At 45.2% G+C, this 19,459-nt stretch overlaps 1 protein-coding gene across 5 annotated transcripts in view; it reads left to right on the top strand.

Moving 5' to 3' along the window:
* Positions 1-1,657: 1,657 nt before the first annotated feature.
* The window catches only part of TNIK (TRAF2 and NCK interacting kinase), a 388,557-nt gene continuing 370,755 nt past the window's right edge, over positions 1,658-19,459 (top strand). For 2 of the 5 annotated variants that reach the window (XM_044251788.1, XM_044251786.1), the window contains exon 1: positions 1,658-2,082. In XM_044251788.1, coding sequence (XP_044107723.1) covers positions 2,026-2,082 — 57 coding nt within the window. In that variant the 5' untranslated portion in view covers positions 1,658-2,025. Of the gene's footprint in view, positions 2,083-2,833; positions 2,851-19,459 lie in introns of those variants that run through there. The other 3 variants (XM_044251789.1, XM_044251787.1, XM_044251791.1) reach the window with 2 other exon arrangements.

Below are 19,459 nucleotides of genomic sequence, written 5' to 3'. Positions count from 1 at the left end.
AGATACTTTGTCATCTAGATTAAGGGTAAAAAAGGGACAGAGGGGGGAAAAATAAGGACCATGATGGGAAGTACCATGATGGGAAATGACAGGTTTTTTATGTCATTTCAACATTACTCGGTGGCTTCTTGCTCCTTACTTAAGCTGGATGATTTAATTAGAAAATGAGAGTTCAAATCGCGTATTCTGAACATAACACATTTAAACATTTGACGTTTTAAGGGCAAAAGCTCCTAAATAACTGTGTGGCCATTGAGATGTTGGAACAATTTTCCAGTTTCATGTTCCCCAGTGCATATAAATAGTACAATAATACTAACAACAACAATAAAAACACAGCGCATAGCGAATGCTGTTTAAAAGTGTTCATGTCTGCAGTCATGATGAACTAACTGCACTGACTTCCGTTCATTCATTCAAAAGTCTTATTTTGAAACCGACATTCACACCACAGGATTCCAAAGCCCTCGCTGCACTTGGCCAGATGTAAATTGTCATATTAACAGAGGTGCAGACAATGCTTTCAAAACTACTGTATTTGGGGAAAAGTTGAATTTTAGCATTTCTCCCTATGTATTTCGCGTGGCCAAAGGAGAGGGGAAGGGCTGTGCGGGGGGCTGGGGGAAGTGACTTCATACTTTTGATTACGGAATGTCATGTTTACCACTGTAAACGTTCAGCCTTTAAGAGAGAAAGCGGGTGGAGGGAGATCGCTCTCACGCCCTGCGTTTTGTATGTTACATCTTACCCACCAGCCAAACTTTCTCCATCAGTCTGAGTAGGTCAGCGGCGGAAATCCTGCCTGAAAGGGACGCAGGGTCGGGAGGCGGCGTGTGCTGCCTTACCCGGTGTTGCCGTGGGAGTTACCTGAAGCGCTCAAGCTCTTGCACCCAGAGAAAAAGCTTCTCGTTTCAATTCGGTCGTTTCCGTGGGGAATTGCAGTACGGGCAGGTCCTGGGTGTGGCGATGCCAACCGGGAACTCAGATCTCCGTCTTCCCGCTTCTGGCAAACCTTCCCAGCCCCCGACCGGCAAGCGACCGGCAAGCGACCCGCCCGCGACACCCGCCTTCCGGGATCCCGGGGGTCGCTGGAGGACGGACCTCGCCGCCGAAGCAAACCTCTGGAGCGCAGAGTGCGCTTCTCCCCCATTCGTTCCGCGCCTGGAGGCGGATCCCCTTCCCTGCACATAAGTCCTTATATGCACCGGTTGCACCAGCCCGTCTTACTCCAGCCCCACAAATAATTAATGAGGGAGGGAGGCCCGTCGCTCTTTTTCCCCCCTCTGGATTTGTTCAGCGCCAGAGCAGCGAACCCTGCCGAAAACCCCCCTGATGCGATTGAGAGCCATTGTGCTGCAGTGCACGAATTGGACACACAAAAATAGAGCTCCTTTGCCCCCACGATAAGCGGGCCAGGGCTCAGGAACAGCTTTTCACATCCAACCAGATTAGCCTGCAAAAGCCTGGGCGGAAAGGGTGCGTGCCCCTCCCCCACCCAAGCTGGTGCAGAGGGACCGGGTCAGGAAGCGCGGCCTCTCCCCAGTTGGAGACCACGCCTCCTCCGCCTCCCCCCCACCTTCTTTACTCCTCCCAGGAAGCGGTGATAGACAGTTCTGTGTGGTTCTCCACCCCCACTCCAACCCCCCTCCCAGCAGAGTGGAGGAGTTGATGTGTCTCATTATAACAGCCAATGCAGCCGCCATCCACGCACAAGCAAAGAAGCATGTCCCATTTAAATACACCCACGCAGCCCCTGCGCCCTTAGCAGAGCAGGGCGCGCAGCCCACACGCACCGCGGCTCCGGGCTTGGAGATCCGCGCAGGTTGGGCTCCCGGACCCGGCGGACCGAAGAAGAGCGGAGGATAGGGATCGGGTGCTGTGGGGCCGGGGTGGGCGGGGGAGGCTGGGCCCCGGGCCTCTGGCGCGACACCCGCATGAGGACGCGAGTGAAATAGACCAAGGTGGAATTTCCAAGGGAGAAGCTTCAGGGTGGTTTTGGACCATTTCTCCCGCGAAGAAGTAGACATGGCGAGCGACTCCCCGGCTCGCAGCCTGGATGAAATCGATCTCTCGGCTCTGAGGGTGAGCAGAACACGTTTTCTGATTTCTTTCCAGTGGTTTGGGTCCGGGTTGATGGGCTCGGGGGGTAAACTGGAGCCGGCATCGGTGGGCAGAGGCGAATGCTACGTGGAGGGAACCTGGCTTCTCGTTCTGATTCGGGGTCTGCTGAGGTGTTCTTGGCTAAGCCTCCACGCAGGGGCTGTGCGGTACGTGTCCTCCTTCGGTTGTGGCCAAGGCTCCCCCGAGAACCAGTGGAGCGAATGCCAGTCTCGTCTTAGACCGGTGTAATAGCCGTAAAAATGAAATGCAATGCTCGTGGTGAGTGTGTGTGTGTGTGTGTTGTGTGTGTGTGCGCGCGCGCGTGGTATGCACACACGCCCCGGACGGTCACCTCGTGCCAAGGCGCGAGACCCCACCGTCCCTTTTTGCAAAAAGAATAACGGCAGCGTGAATAAAGGCACTGGCCACTCACTTTTTCCAGCTACCTGCAGGATGACATTGTGAGCCCAACTGTCCCCACGAAGCCGAAGCTGCCGCTCCAAGGGGACAGCTATTGCAATGCTGGTCTTGTAGATGGCAACTGCCTCCTCTACCCCCTTTCCGCCTTCCGCGCCCCGACTCCCTCTCAGCACTCTGCTGTGCCAGTCTGCCACTCACCTTTATTTATGGTTTAACTTAGCCCTGCCTGTGCTTTCTGACTTGGTGCCTCTGACATTTCAGTTTTATGGCTGAACTTAAGCAGGTGAAAGGAGGTGTTCTCAGATTTTCCCCAGTCAGACCGGAACTCCCGTGAGTGTGTGTGTGTGTGTGTGTGTGTGTGTTCGTGTTCGCTCTGTGTCTGTGGTCAGTCCTTTGTAGAGAGCATCTACTTCCCTCCAGCCCCGCGGGTTTGCGTTTACCTTCACGTGAATTGCCTTAGACGCCTTTTCATTGTATTGACTAAGACATCACCGCTATAGAATCCATTTTGCTGTTGTTTTGAGATCAGAATCCCAGGAATCCCAGTGTAGCCTCGACGACTCCCCACCCCCACCCTCGACTCCCAGCACACTCTTTCGGGGAAGGGGGCAGAGCTTTCTTGCCATTTTAATTAGATGCTGCCTGCCGAAAAGGGGGTGAGGGGTGGGGAAGGCGGCAGCAGCGTTGGGAAGGGGGGCGCTGAGAAGAATTGGATACCAATTTAAGGATGGCTTTTTCCTCTCCTGAGCCAAGAATAAAATTAAAAAAAAAAAAAAAAAACCACATATATACTTGAAACATGGGGGGGTCTGTTGAGACCCAATCGATGGTGTCTGTCCATGCAGACACCCAGGATGGGTGAAGCTGGGAAGTTCACACGCCCTCCTGAGGCATACATTGTTAGACCGATGCTAAATCTTGGGATTATAGACCTGAATCTTCATTACTTCTCCTGACACTGCCTCATTCTCCACGGTTATTTTAAAGAGCTACCTTTACAGTCAAAGTGGCACTTTTTCTTTAGTCTCATTAATCCTCTCTCCCTACACAGCTCCTTTTTAACTTCCCCCTCCTCTTTTTTATCCAAGAGGTGAGGTTTCTGCAAGGCAGTCCAGGGGTTGAGAAGGAACACAGATGCCATTTGAAATGGCTTTTTGATCATTGGGCAGCAAAAGCTCATTCATGTGATATTACAGTAAGCTGTCTATTTCCCTGGTGCAGAAATGCCACATTCAGAACCCACTGCCCCCTGGGCAGCTGGGCGTGGGGGTTGGTAACATGGTGGGTGCTTTGGCTAAGACTGTGGTTTCCTCCTTTACAGACTGTGTGTGTTCATCTGCCCTACTTTCTGCGCTGGGAGTTGCTGCCAGCGGGTTAATCAGGTGGATGGATGGCCCAGACTACAGGGTAGAGGAGAGTGGCAAAGCCCGGTAGGGGGTGGGGGGGGTAGGGGGAAAGAGTCTGAACAATGCGCAAGGCTTGTGGTTTTCCTGAGCTAGAATCTCGTCATTGCTCCTCTAATGGAAAGCGCTCCGATGCGATTTTTTAGTTGGGCTTGGTCAGAGGTGTCCCTTGTGGGCTTTTTCCTGGGGAAGGTTTCCTGAGATATGGAGCACAGAGCCTGCAGGCTCGTGAGCAACCACGAGTGCTCACCGGCCTGCCTGGAGTGTGATTCACACACAGGAGGCCTGTGCTCCAGAGATCTGTATTTTGAAAAGATATCTTTGCAGGCTTCACTGAAATCGCTCTTTGTGGCCTGGGCTTAGTGCTTTGCCTCTGTATTTTTGCCTGCAGGAGGTGTGTAAGAGGGAGGGCCAAGGCTGGCTCTAGAGATGGGAACTGCTGGCTGGAAGACTTAAATGCAGATGTAGTGACAAATGCCTCCTGGACGTTGTGGGGGTAAGGCCAGTCTTGTAGGGGGTGAGGTGTGCAGGTTGGCCTTTGAGTCCACAGGCAATCTAGGTGATCTCCACAAACCAGAGGGCAGATAATGTCTGTCTTCCCAAATTAGGAGAGGTGGGTTTATCTAGATGAGAGGTCTCATTTGTTCCTAACCCCTCAGAAAAGCCTGCCTGCTGAGAACCTGGCAGGGAAAGCCTGACCCCTGAAATGCAGCCAAGGTCAGTGGCATCTAGGAGAATTTGCTGCAGCCTTAACCAGTCCCTTGCTGTTTCCGTGGTTCTTTAATGTACACAATCAATGCTCTTTTTGTAAACCCTGAGCTCAGTGCATTAAAAGCAGATCCTGTCTGGAGAGGCCTTTATCCTTCTCACTTTGGGGGCTTATTGTTCTCAGCCAGTGATCCCAGACTGGACCCAGTCTAAATTTTCCCCAAATAGCAACAATGCATAATTTAAACCAGAGCAACCAGTGACAGCACTGATCATTTAAATTATGCAAGATTTGGATGGTTTTAGAAAGTAAGATAAAACAGCATCCTATTTGGTTAGCAAAGAGATGATCTGAATCCATTTTTATTATTCCCAATTTTTAGAGCTCTGGAGATAAACTAAGTGTTGGAGGAAGGGGATGACTTCATAGACTCAGAGCTGCAAGAGAATTGGAGAACCCTTAGCCACTCCTTTCATTTAATACTAAGCTGAAGCCAGAGAGGTGTAGTTGTTGTCCAAGGTCACACAGCTCTGTCTGCCCTGGGGTGGGGGTGAGAGAGGTAAAAAGGGTGGTTTGGGGAGAAAAATCTAGGTTTCCTGACTTCTCACTCAGGGCTCTTTTCTCTAAGGCACACTGTCTGTGGCTGAATCAGAAATCAATAATACATTTTCTGCCTGAGCACAAAAAAATGGTAGAGAGGAATTATTTCACCAGAGTCATGGAATTGTATTTATCGAGACTAGAGAAACTGCTTCATGCAGGTAAGCTCCTAACACATAAAACTGTGGAGCAGTAAGGTACCTTTGGAATTTATCTTGTTCCAGCCTCCCCCACCCCAATTCTTCCCCTGCTGGCAAATGACGGTCTGAATCATCTAGGACAGATGGTTGTCCTGCATAGTACTCTCTCTCAGTTACCCATCTCCAGCTGAATTGGTCCCATGGGGTCAGTCTGGACATGACATTATTCAGATGTCTCTGCATGTGAGGTTTATAGAGTCCTTTGGATGTTTTGCATAATCTATGTGGATACTCATATATAGTGTTATGGTTATAAACTACCCGTGTGGGTGTATGAAATGTGTGTATACATACATAGGCTACGGAAAACAATCTACTCATTCAAACTCAAGGCTTGAGTCATTCTCCCTTCAAGACATCACAGTATTAAAAGAAATGAAATTTGCCACCGGTTTGCTTTATTACATATGAGGTGAGATCAGCCCAGAAAGCTTTTTGGGGATTGGCATATATCTGAGTCTGAGCACCTTGGCTGTCCTTAGTTTGGCCCACGGAGGCAGGCATTCAAGGCCAAGATTGGCTGCTTCTGACTTCATGCTCTAAGTTTCTGCCAGGACTCGCACTCACTTTTCTGTGTGAACAGAATTAGATGACCTCCGCTTGTCTTTCCCCTGCCCCTCACTGCCTTCTAGGCCCAGCTATTTCTTTGTCCCTTAAGACCTAGATTTAAGAACTGACCTCATCTGGAAGACTTGCACACATCTTTCCTGCCACACTTTCTGTCCTGGTGTTATAAATGGTGTGGGGATTATTTTCTGCCTACTTAATGAACTCTGGCCTCATGAGGCCGGAGGTTAGGTCTTGCTCGTCTTGGAGTCTGTAATTGCAGTTAGTTGCATAAGCAGATAAATGCACAAATTAGTGAGTAAGTGAATGGCGTGGACTGAGCACTGGGCTCTGTGTCCATGTCATAGTAGTTCCGTGACTCGGGGTAAGTCCTGTAACCATAATTCATTTAAAAATGGGAATGATCTCAACCGCTTGCTTCCTCATATGCTGGCTTCAGCAATCAAAGTGTTTACGGCAATGCTGTGAAAACCGTAAAGCACTACACAAATATACTATTCCATGATTAAATTGAATTTTATGGGAATCTTGATTCTACCATTTGATGCCAGTGATTCCACTTAATTCAAAATGATCCTGAGAAAAAGATAACAGAAGGTCTGGCATCTTTCTAATAGCACCTTTTTTCTTTTTATGTGTCAAGATGACCTTGTATGTTTCTTTGTGGGCCTGGGTTGACCTTTGCCCCAGGGTCAGCATTCATTACTTTTTTTTTTTTTAAGATTTTTTTTTTTTAAATTTATTTATTTATTTGACTGAGAGAGAGATCACAAGTAGTCAGAGAGACAGGCAGAGAGAGAGAGGAGGAAGCAGACTCCCCGCTGAACAGAGAGCCCGATGCGGGGCTCGATCCCAGGACCCTGGAATCATGACCTGAGCCGAAGGCAGAGGCTTTAACCCACTGAGCCACCCAGGCGCCCCTAAAGATTTTATTTTTAAGTAATCTCTACACCCAACATGGAGCTGAAACTCACAACCCCGAAATCAAGAGTCGCATGCTCTAATGACTGAGCCAGCCAGGCGCCCCTAATGTATTTCTAAACCGGTGTCAGGTATCAGCATTATTCATTAAAACTTTCTTCTTTTTTTCTTCTCTCTCTCTCTCTTTTTAAACTTTTCCCCCTCTTTATGGATTACCATAATTTAACTAAAGCAACATTTATTATGCCTGTGCCTTTTCAAAGTTTGTGTTTGGGGAGGAGAGTGGGCACCTGAAATGATAGAATATTTGTCTTGTATTTAAAGCCTTCGGGTCAGAGGTCTCACGGGGTTAAGAAATCTTAAAACATTAATTCCTTATCCCAGAGCACTTAATTAAATTTGGTCTTAAATGAGAATTTAGTGAAGTTGCAAGAACTATAAGATGACAGTATCTTAAAATAATATCAGAGTCTTTTTAAAATTAGGTACATTTTTTGTTTTTTCGAGATATAAAACAGGTGTTTTCTCTGCCATGATATTGCCTCATAATGAAATAGTGTGTCATGGTAGTTATCAGAACATCAGAGAAATGTGCATAATCATTTTCAGTGTCCATTACTAACTGGAGTGATCTTGGTACAAAAGCGAATATAAGTCATTATTTGCTGTTTGAGTAACTGTCTGCTTAGGAGGTCATAGAATATTTTCTTGACTAAAGAATACCCAGCCTTTTTCCTTCACGAAAATAGCACACTGCCTGCCACCTTACCTGTAAGGCTCTTGAAATCTCGTCACTTTGAGTCTTCTTGCTGTGTCTCTGTGTCTTTGCCCTGGTATTCGTCTTCCGCGCCCTTCTCGTCCCTTCCCATTCCTTCCTTCGGGGGTACGGTTTGAATGTCCACCTGGCTTTGAGCTACTGTGATTGGATCATGGCTGCCACGCCCCACTGAGTACCTCCGGTCTCTGAGTCTGTGATTCTGAGGGAATTTGGGATAACTTAGGGTTTGAAAAATGCTTTTGTGTCAAATTGGTTCTTCCATATCTGTGGGGGAAGTAGCTGCCTTAGAACAGGGCCTGAACTAGCAGTGTGCTGAGAATTCCAAGAAAATCTGGGTGATATTTTTTGAATGAAATGTTATTCTGCTCATATAAATATAAGGTTCCTAGAGGAGAGAGAGGGAGGACTTAAATAGAAAATGTTGGATGAATTCCGCTTGTAATTTCTTTCATTCTGGTTGGAAGCTTATTTCCCTCTAGAGAAAGATGATTCGCTCTCTGCTTTTTACACACCCAGGCTGTTCTCCAGTTGTCTCTAGGGGTGCCTGGAAATTCTCAAAACACATTTGATTTCACCCCAATCTTTCATGACCTTCCTTACTGTCTCTTGCCTGAGGCCTTTTGCTCCATTCCTCTCTACAAGCACTTCAGGGATGGTCCCCTGGGCAGCAGCCGTGATAAGACTTGCTTCCCGAAGCGTCTGCCACCAGCATTCTCTCGACTAGGTTTTCTGTACCAGTCCCTGCAGCCACATTGCTCTTCAGGCGGCGCATTTTCAGTTTCGGGTTTTCTTATTCACGGCCTTCCCTGACTCCTCACTGTCTACAGACCCACGCCTGAGCTCTTCAGCACAACAGTCAGGTCAGCTATAATTCTGCTGGGCTTCCCGCCATGCGCTGCGGTTCTGACTACCAATCCTTACTCCTGCCACAGAGAACAACTTCCTTCTCCCCATGGATGCTCTTTAGTGGGTGCCCTTTTCTGTACCTACTAGCTTAACACTAAGCATTCAACTGCCACCTTTCCCACAAAATTGTCCCTGATTTCTCTCAGGTAGTAGTATCCATCCCATGTGTACACCCTTTCAAAACTGACATCACACATAGAACTTTCTATCCTGGGGGGCGCCTGGGTGGCTCGGTCGGTTAAGCGTCTGCCTTCGGCTCAGGTCTTGATTGTAGAGTCCCGGGATTGAGCCCCGCATCGGGCCCCCTGCTTCTCCCTCTGTGCCTCACCCCACTTGAGCTCTCATTCTCTCTCAAATAAATAAATAAAAATCTTTAAAAAAAAAAGAACTTTCTATCCTAGTTATGTCCACTACTAGATAGTCAATTGCATGAAGGCAGTGCATAGATTTGATTTTCTTAGGACTTGCCACCAGGATGGCCTTTGGGGCTGCAGAACTCTTTTTGGTGTATGGCTTAGTAGGTTTTTTTTTCTATGTGTAGCTAATTAGGTACCCCTTTTTTCCCTTAAAGATTTTTTTATTTATTTGAGAGATTGAGGGAGTGAGCGAGGTGGGGGGTGGAGAGCGAGGGAGAAGGAGAGAGAGGGAGAAGGAGAGAGACCCTCAAGCAGACTCTTTCCTAAGTGTGGAGCTGAGGTGGGGCTGGATTGCAGAACCCTTAGATGACAACCTAAGCCGAGACCAAGAGTTGGACACCCGACAGACTGCACCACCCTGGTGCCCCGCTAACCAGATAGCGTTAAAAATTAAGATCACATTGTTGAAATTATCTGCAACCTGTTTTTTCAAAAACTTGTTTTCAGTTGTTTCCTGCTTTTGTTTGTTTGTTTATTCATTTATCTATAAAGTCAACTCTACACCCGGTGTGGGGCTCAAACTCATGACCATAAGATCAAAAGTCCCATACTCTACTGACTGAGTCAGCCACGTGCTTCTGCAACCTGTTTTTTAAACTTGATAGTCACCCTTTTTGCATGCTGTTAATGTTTTTCTGTAACATAATTTAAAAAGTTCTTTGCCATGGGGAATTTTAAACTTATGTGAAAGTCGAAGGAATATTGGAATGCTCATACACTCCTGGTGGGAATGTCAAGTGGTACAGCCCCTCTGTGAAAACGGGTCGGCAGTTCCTCAGAATGTTAAATGATAGAGTTACCATGTGACCCAGCAATTCCACTCCTAGATGTATACCCAAGAGAACGGAAAACATATATCCAAACAAATATTTGTACACAATTGTTTGTAGCATTATCATTCATCCTAGCCAAAAATGGGAAACAATCCAAATGGCCACCAACTGTTGAGTGAATAAATGTAGTGTATCCGTACAGTGGAGTATCATTCATTAGTGAAAGGAAGTGCTAATACGTGCTATAATATGGAGGAACATTATGCTGGGTGAGAGAAGCCACACTCAGAAGGCCACATGTTAGAGGACTCCATTGATTGGAAATGCCCCAAATAGGCAAGTCTATAGAGAAGAAAAGGGGTTTAGTGGTTTCTAGAGCTTGAGGGGAGGTGGAAAGGGACTGCTAATGTTTTAAGATTAGGCAGTGGTCATGGTTGCTCAGCTCTGTGAACATACTAAAAATCACTTGTTCACTTCAAAAGGGTGAATTTTGTGGAGTATGAATTTAATCTGAATAAAACTGACACATAAAATAGACTGAAGAGTAGAATGAGCCCCAACTTAACAATGATCCATTCATACCCAGTCTTGTTTTATCTACAGCTCCGTCCACTTCCTCCCCCATATTATTTTCAAGCATCATATCCTTTCATTTGTAAATATCCCAGTATGCATCTCTAAAAGATAAACACTCTTAAAAATACATCACCACAATTCTATTATCATGCTTCGTAATTTAATATTTCTTCAAGTATTCAGTCAGGGTTCAAATTTCTAATCATATGTTTTTAATGACTGCTTAGCATTTTATTGTGGGGATGAATCTTACGATATTTAACCAATTCCTGTTGATCAACTTTTGGTTATTTCTTATAGATAGTGTGTAAATAAACATACATCATCTTTGTATAGATCTCTGTGTCCTTAGAATAATTTCTTAGAAGTGCAGTTTATGATGAGATGTAAATTAGGGACGCCTGGGTGGCTCAGTTGGCTAACCCTCTGCCTTTGGCTCAGGTCACGATTCCAGGGTCCTGGGATTAAGTTCTGTGTTAGGCCCCTTGCTCATCCGGGAACCTGCTTCTCCCTCTGCCTGCCGCTAACCCCTCTGCCTGGCGCTTCCCGCTCTGCCGGCCGCTCCCCCTGCTTGCGCGCTCTCTCTCTGACAAATAAATAAAATCTTAAAAAAGAAAAAAAAAGAGAGTGTGTAAGTGACCTCTAAGTCTCTTGATACTGTCAGATTTCCTCTAAATTTCCCGTGAGGTAGGCATCTATCATTTATAGATGAACACATGAGGCTTAGAAAAATCAATTAATTTACCAAAAGTCATAGAACTACGAAATGACTGCACTTACAACTGACCTGCTCCAAAGCCACTGCCAATAGTGACTCACATGGCCATTATTTGCCCAGTGGACCTTGTCAGAACATCAGAATTATCTGATGTATTATCTCCCTGAAGTTCTCAGATTTCCCAGAAACCTCTCTTTTGGGCACAACCTCTCTTTGATGAGCTTATGGTGCTTGAGTGTTATTAGCTTGTGATTTTGTTTTTTAAATAACCAAGGTCAGTTTAGAATATGTTAATTGTTGTTCTTCTTGCCTTGAAAATGTGAAAACATAAAATGTGAACCCTTTGGGGATTAGCAGTAGTTTCCTTGTACACTGGGTACAAGGCATGTTTTCCTTCAATCTGTCATTTTCTTTGGAAAATCATGTGGCAGGTGTTTCTGGAAAACTTGTGGAATCGGGCTCAGAGGTTTCCATTTTTTAAGAACTGCAGACCACTGATGCAGAGGCCCGCAAGATGAACCAGAAGATATGTTATAGCAGGGGGCCATGCTCGAGACTTTATCTGTCAGGTAATTATCAAAGTCAAAATCTCGAGTTGTACCTTCTTTGAGATGGTTATAGATATTTTAAGATTACAGTGGAGAAAATGGAAGACGCAGCTGGCAGCCAGAAGGGTAAAGGGCCTTGCATTTTGGACCACAGTCTCTTTTCCGTTTATAGGTAAGAAATTATTAAAATTGACACATCTTTGGGGGTGTCAGCTCTGTGGAGGCCAGCTGCCTTCTTTACTAGATTTTATGCCTTAACCTTTCATTGAAAATGCTCGTAAGGGGCACCTGGGTGGCTTAGTGGGTTAAAGCCTCTGCCTTCGGCTCGGGTCATGTCCCAGAGTCCTGGGATCGAGCCCCGCGTCGGGCTTTCTGCTCCGCGGGAAGCCTGCTTCCTTCTCTCTCTCTGCCTGCCTCTCTGCCTACTTGTGATCTCTGTCTGTCAAATAAATAAAAAAAATTTTTTTTTAAAATAAATAAAATAAAATGCTCGTAAATTATTTATGCCTAGGATGGAGCTCCAGAACTTCACTTGGACATTGTTTTATCATTTCTACGTCTACACTTTTTTTTTTCTGTTTTCTTTTGTTTTTTAATTTTCTTTTAACTGTCTGTAATTAAATTATAGCAGTGTGGTGGGTGGAATAGGTTGTAAGCAGTAATTGCAAACTGTATTTAAATAATAATAATAATAATTAATAATAATACTTAGCATTTATAGAGCACTTAATATCTTCAACGTACTTGCAAACATTATCTAATTAAATACCCTCTCTGATTATAATTTGGACATAAATGCACTTAAATTCAGAACAGGGTCATGAGAAACGTATGCATTGGTAGGTTAATGTTAGCCATTCTTTGAAAACCTATGCAATGATCAGAGTTCGAGCTTGGGATTCTGTTAGACTGGTTTTGTGTATCCTCTCCTTAAACCTGGTGACAGGTTTAGATTAAATCTATACCTTGGTAATGCCTCTGCTAACTTTCTGATCATTAAGGACTGAGTGTTGTTCATTGCTCTGGTCCTTACAGACACTAAAATATATACAACATCAATAAGCTTTAAAATGGGCCTCCTCGCTGCATTTCACGTCCTGGCCTCAGATGAAACTCCCATTAGTAAGTGAAATGAAGTGGGGTCGTGCAAGGAAGAACGACCATGCATCGCGGTTTAGTAATTTCCATCTGAGAAAAATAGATTAAACTGCACAGTAGGATACATCATAAAGAAATGCACTGGAGAAATGAAACCTTTTTAGCTCGACTGTACTAATGACTTCTTGCTGTTTTGGACACGTGTCTGCATATCCTCCCTGCGCACGTCTGTCCTGTGTTGGCAATTTCGATAGAGTTTGGAGCGAGGACCTGTGTGGCCTTCTCAGTAGGAAGTGGAGGAGTCTGCCCTTGGTAGATTTTTAGTAAATGTTATCCTGTGCATTGTGATTTTACTAAGAGCTGGGTGACGGGTTCACTGCCTCGACAGTGGTTCTCAAAGTGGGGTCCCTGGAGCAGTAGCGTCACGCTCATCTCTTAGGTCCTGCTTCTGTGACCTACTGAATCAGAAACTGGGAACGGGACCTGTGCATGAGGAAGCCCTCCAGGTAATTTTGATATACTTCGTAAGTTTGGAATCACTGGCCTGCATTTTTAAAATTCAGCTTTCTTTTTTCTCGTTTCTTTCACGCTGGTTCATTCATTCATTCAACAAATATTAATGGAACATCTACTGTGTGCCTAGCATTGTGACGCTGAGGATTTGGTGAAGAAGACACATGTGAACACGGTCCTCATGGATCTTGGTGCCTAATGAATGGGGAGAAGCATATGTTAAAGAAATAATTGTAAGAATGACTTACTAAATACAGGTTGTTTTGTAAAAACACAGCATATCCACAGAAATTGGAGTATGCCTGAAAATGTTGCCGAGTAGAAAATAGTGATTTATTTATATAAGGTAACTGGAACTTTTTCATAAAGGCGTATGGCTTCAAATTGTGGAAGACGCATACTTTCAGGAATATGGAATTTGAAACTTCACGCTAATATATGCATTTGAATTGTTTGTAAGCAAGAACTGCAAAAGTTGAGACACTTTCAAGTGATAATCCTGGACTCTTTTTTACATTGCCTTTTTTTTTTTTTTTTTATTAGCAAGTTTAATTCAGGGAACAGAAACCCCACCTCCACCACCGAGAAGATGCATCTTTTTGGTGCTAATTTCCTGTTTTCCCTATGGACTGGTAGGGATTCAGTTTGAAGCCCCAGGAGGTGCTGGTATTTGCATAGAGGCAAAAAAAGGAATCCGTATTCACAGCTCCTTCAGCTCTGCTTTTGTTTGAAGCCTGAAAGCTTGGAGTTACTTATTTTGTGAAAGGAAAAATGAAATAGACTTTTGTAATCTAGGCAGGTTAAAGGATATGACTTTCCTTATAACAACAATCCATAAACATCTCTTACCTAGCTACCAAGATGTCCTCTGCTGTTATTTTAATCTGTAATTCTTAGATAAACACACTGCTTATATTGGGTGTTTTTTTTTTTTTTTTTTAATTTGGGGTTGTTAAGGTAACTTTGTATAAAACTTGATAATGAATATGTATCAAAATTTTATGTCAAACTTACTGCTGGGAAGATGCTTTTAAGAAATTGAATTCAAAGACCCCTCCCACCCCAACCTTTAGAAGGCCTATTTTAAAGGGAAAAGTTATGAGATGATCATCATTAGCCTGGATATAAGAAATACCTAGTTAAAGATGATTCAATTTTTTGTAATATTGTAGCTGGTATGGGGGTGGGGCAGATCCATCTGTTTCAGAAGACGTCTTAATATCATTGAGGTATCATCAAACTGTGCAAGCATTTTAATCAGGAGTGTTAGCGACTCTCTAGTTGGGGTTACTTGCCAGTGACTCTCTGTGTCATTCAAGAAGTTCTTCCGGGGACCAAGTTTGGGAAACAGTTTCCTGCAGTGGTGGTATCCTACACCCAAGGAAACTATGAATTTGACATGGCTTCTTTTCAGCCATCTATCTGCATGGGTGAAAGGGTATCATTGTTAGGTCAAAGCCAAGTGCTTGCTGTTCCTAAAAAGGCACCCCTCTCTTTTCTTTACTTTAAACTGGTGGCTCTAGCACCAGTCAGAGAGAACTGGGTTCTCTTCTCATGTGAATAAACAAAAGCCCTATGGAGCTCCCCTTGAAGCCCAATACCCAGATGCTACTCTGGGAAAGAACACTGCACACACTTTGGTCAGAACAATATGTATGTTCTCTCGGTGAGTATTTTAAAGATGTAACTCGCATTGGTATTGTAGTCATAATTTCTTGAATATAAACAGTTTTTATTTTGGGAGAAGAACAGATGTAAAAGTGAGAAATACAGAAGTTTACACATTTTGACGGGGTGGGGCAGGGGAGCTGGGGAGAGGAGGAAGGAGGAACACTGTTTCTTTAAGATCATGGTAACTCAATCTTAGTTACTCCTTTGTTTTCCTTGAGTGACTGAAAATTAGCAGGGGAAATCTCTTGGAACCCAACCAGCTGGGTACCTAGATCTCCACTTAACTGGTGGCCCCAGAAAGAGTGCTCGCCCTTAATTATCTTAGGTCTCTACATCTATAGGAACAAAGAGGGTCCCTCCCAAGGAGGAAGCCTCTCTGTGAAGAGAGGGAGACGTACACATTCAGTGAAATATCCGTGACACTTAAAGTAAAATGTGAGAGGAGCAGAGATCCCAGCCCCAGACACAGGGGGTTGTTTTCACGATTGGAAAATGGCAGAGGTTTGAGAGCTTAGTGTCCCTCTGGTGTCTGAACCAAAGCCCTTGCTTGTTCTCTGGGTGCCCACCCCCTCCTTTAATTGGGGAGTGTGTTCGTAAAAGGTACTTGGGGTTTATAGAGCAGCAGGGGCATTACTGTGAGTATTCTCCCCTTGAGGCCAGGTCTGTTTCTTTTCTTTTCTGGAAGCAGGGTCTCTGCTTCCTAGCTTATCACCTGATCCACGCAGGGCAAGTTGCATCAGATTTAAAGCAATAGTTCCGTGACCTTCTTTCTGGGTTCCTGCCTTCTGTAAGTTGCTGCTTGTTTGCAGGATTCACAATTAGGTTTTTGTCTCTGCAGAGACTCTGTTTAGCGTGCAAAAGCCCATTTTCATTTGTCGTGCTTGGTTCCCTGAGAACTCCCCATTCGACAAATAGTTTGGTCAAATTTTCTGTGACTGTTTATTAAGGGATTTCAAGCATGGTTCAAATGACCATCTCTGATCTTTTCTTTTCTAATTTTTAGTGAAATTTGGAATGTGAATACATTATGAGGCCATGCGAATCTCACAGTTCCCAGAACAGCTAGTTAAAACCGTATTCATGCTATGCTTCATGCCCTGGAAAACGTAAATCTGATTTTAAAATATCCCCGAGAATGCGGATACCCTGGAACTCTCATACTTTGCCGGTGGGATTATAAAATGGTTAAGCCACTTTGGAAAACAGTTTGGCTGTTTCTGAAAAAATTAAGTAGAAGTTTACTCTATGACTCAGCAATTTCACTTCTGAATGTCTCTCCAGGAGACAGGCAAACATATGTCCAAGCAAAATCTTGCAACCTGAATGTTCATCATAGCCCAAAGTGGAGACAATTCGAGCGTCTACCCACTGATGAAGAGGTAAACAAAATATGGTGGAGTACAATGGGGTGCTCTCCTGCAGTGGGAAAGACCCAAGTGCTGATGGCGGGCTGCGATGAGGATGGTCCGCTCAGTGAAAGAAACCAGCGCAAAAAATCACATAGTGTATGATTCTATTTATACGAAATGTCCAAAAGGGCAAATCTGTAGAGACAGAGAGTGGATTAGTAGTTGGCTGGATGAAGACAGAAGCGTGAAGGCACGTAGACATGTGGGATCTTTCTGAGGTGACGGGATATGTTCTCCAATTGGGTGGTGGTGACACAAGTGAATTTTATGGTATGTAAATTACGCCTTGAGAAACCTGTTCAAATACCCCGTGCCTGAGACACTGCTTCACAGCTATGCCAGCTCCATACACCAGGAGGCCAGGCTCGCCTGTCAGGCGGCTCTGGTATCTCTAGGAAGACCATCTATCTCTTTAAGACCTTGAGGGACGGGAAGTCTGGTCCAGTCTTCTGCCTTGTACTTCCCTTCATGTCATCTCGTACTCTGTGGATGTCTCCTATTTTATAAATGTAATTGTAGGAATTTTCTTTAAGAAAAGGTGGCTGGTAACTTCTCTCCCCTCCCAGAGAAAGGACTAGAATAGCTATTCCAGTCTGAAGCCATTCCTTACTGAACCGCTTTCCATTCTCTCCCATGTGTCTGCTCACCCTTCTGCTAATCTGTATGCTGTTCCCCCTGCCTTGAAGTCTTCTCCAATCCCAGTGGTTCACAGAGAATTTCTTTGTCTCTTCCCCTACCACTCTCCCCAGAGGAAACTGTAATTTCCACAGGGCAGGTCCTGTGTTTTGTTGATCTGCCTCTATTTATTAATGAAATGTATGACTTCTCATGACTTACAGCGTAAGACTAAACTCCTTAATTTAGCAACGCCTTTGATGGCCTCACCATTCCCTACATTTTTTTTTTTTTTTTTACAATATCAGCAATCTCCACCTCCTCCCTCTCCAGAGCCTTTCAAAGCTTAACAAGTTGTGGAGTGAGTTTAAGGGGTTGCAATTGGCTTTTAAAAAAATTAATTAGACTAGAGTAGAAAACTATTACTGTGCATTTATTGTATATACATGTGTATTAAGTTACAGCATAGAACGTATTTCTTACAGGGTAAGGGCACTGCAAGGCTGAAGTTCACTGCTCTGGCTTAGTTCAGAAGACTGTACACCTAGAGGGAATTCAGTTTGCAAATTCTAGTTCAGTAATCCAGCCCGGGACCCACAGATTTGCAGCTCTGTGACCCACACTCAGTTTGGATGTATGTGTTCTGCATTTTAAGAAACTATAAGACACCGCAGTCGCTGACGTCCCCCCTAACCGACTGCGGCCTCCTGTTGTCTCTGGAACACCTTCTGAGAGCTGGGGGCACTGCTGGGGCCCTGCATACCTCGCCCTGGCGAACATGAGATACAATCCGGGTGCAAGCTGCAAAAGTGTGTACTGTTGCTCCTCCTGCTTGGGGTGCCTCAGACCCCACCTTTGCCCCACCAACTCTGTAGTGAGATCTATTCACCTCTCAGAGTTTTGCTCAGAGGAATTAGACACATCTTCTGCTACTTCTCATCGAGTTCAAGGACATTGGGTGTCTGCAGAGAGACTGGAGGAAGGCAAGACGCTACAGGGAGCTATGATCACTTACCTGATAACAGGAGTTCTCCAGCGTGGTGGCAGTGGAAGAGCTGAGCTCTGGGGGTGACAGCTGAGGACTGAAAGGGTCATTCCTCATGGAGGAACAAGTTGTTGGATGTTGCAAGAGCCACTGTGGCCACAAGAGCGCCCTTTGGGGAATGTCAGGAGGGGAGAGAATGGGGCTTGGGAACTTAGTGGAAGTAGCAGAATGGGGTGGGGACTCAGAGCCAGTTACCACTGAGGTCACCTCCCAGGTTCACATGGGCTTGGGTAGTATAAAAATGGAGACAGAGACAAACTACAGACCTGTCAAATTATGCCTGGGAAGACTGGAAGGAGCAGTTTTTTCCTGTGTGCCCCAGTGAGGTTAGGAGGCCTTCCCTCTGAGCAGCTGGGGGATGGGGTATAATGTTCCCCAAACAGTGGAGACTGAATCCATGTTTTGCTTTTGGGGTCTGCTTGTGTGCCAGGTGCTGAGGGAGGGGCTGGACGGCAGGCGGCACAGGCTGCCCTCGGTTAGGGCAGAGATCTGTTCCTCGGCTTTACAGTTCCCAGAACATGATGTGGTCACGGTGCTGAGTTTCGGGTCACACTGACACATGGGAGCACCTGACACTGTTCTGGAATATAGTTTCCTTATTAATAATAATGATGCCAATATTAATAGCTAATATCCTCTGTGACCGCTTGCCATGTGTGAAGCGCTGGGCTCCTTATTTTTAAAAAGGCTGGTCTTATTAACACAGTCAGATTTTGTGGTATGTGCTATTCTTTTGTAAGATTTCATTTATTTATTTGAGAGAGAGAGCACACGTGGAGGGAGGGGCAAAGGGAGAAGGAGAAGCGGGCTCCCCACTGAGCAGGGAGCCTAATGAGGGATTCGATCCCAGGAGCCTGGGATCATGACCTGAGCCGAAGGCAGAGGCTTTAACCCACTAAACCACCGAGACACCCCTAAATTATAAACTTCTTAAGGACAAGAACCGTGTCTGGTGTACATCTGTGTTCTATAGAACGCCTAACACATAGTTCAGAGTAAGGTGCATTTCTAGAGTTACTCTGTTTGGATCCTGCGTCCCCACCATGCACTGAATGGATGGGGGACTGGCTATCCATTTAGTGTTTCCAGCCTTGGAGAGGAGGGACTGTGATATCGGGACATCAAAGCACGGTGATTCCCGAGAAATTGAAAAATCCACGTCCCAGGCAACTGTGGGACTTCAGGTTGGCATGATTAGAAATCTTCCAGGGTCCTACAAACTTTAATGGCAAGAAGCAGAAAGGGGCTCTAAGATGGCAAAATGGCCTGTGATTATTGCTTTTCTATCTCCCCTCAGATGTTAAAGTGGTTCATTAACAGAGCAGACTGTAAACCTCTTTATAAAACCAGGCTCAGTGAATTGAGACACGGGTGAATTTTTATTGTTAACAAGCCATGGTGCACATTCATTCGTATTTTCCCACTTTGGTTCCGTGGACTCTAAAAGGTACTGCCTATGGGCAGCTTCCCCAG

This window comes from Neovison vison, chromosome 6, assembly GCF_020171115.1.
Source record: "Neovison vison isolate M4711 chromosome 6, ASM_NN_V1, whole genome shotgun sequence".
In the NCBI taxonomy this organism is placed as follows: Eukaryota; Metazoa; Chordata; class Mammalia; order Carnivora; family Mustelidae; genus Neogale; species Neogale vison.
Note: the sequence above shows the minus strand (reverse complement) of the source record. Positions and strands in the feature narration are given on the sequence as shown.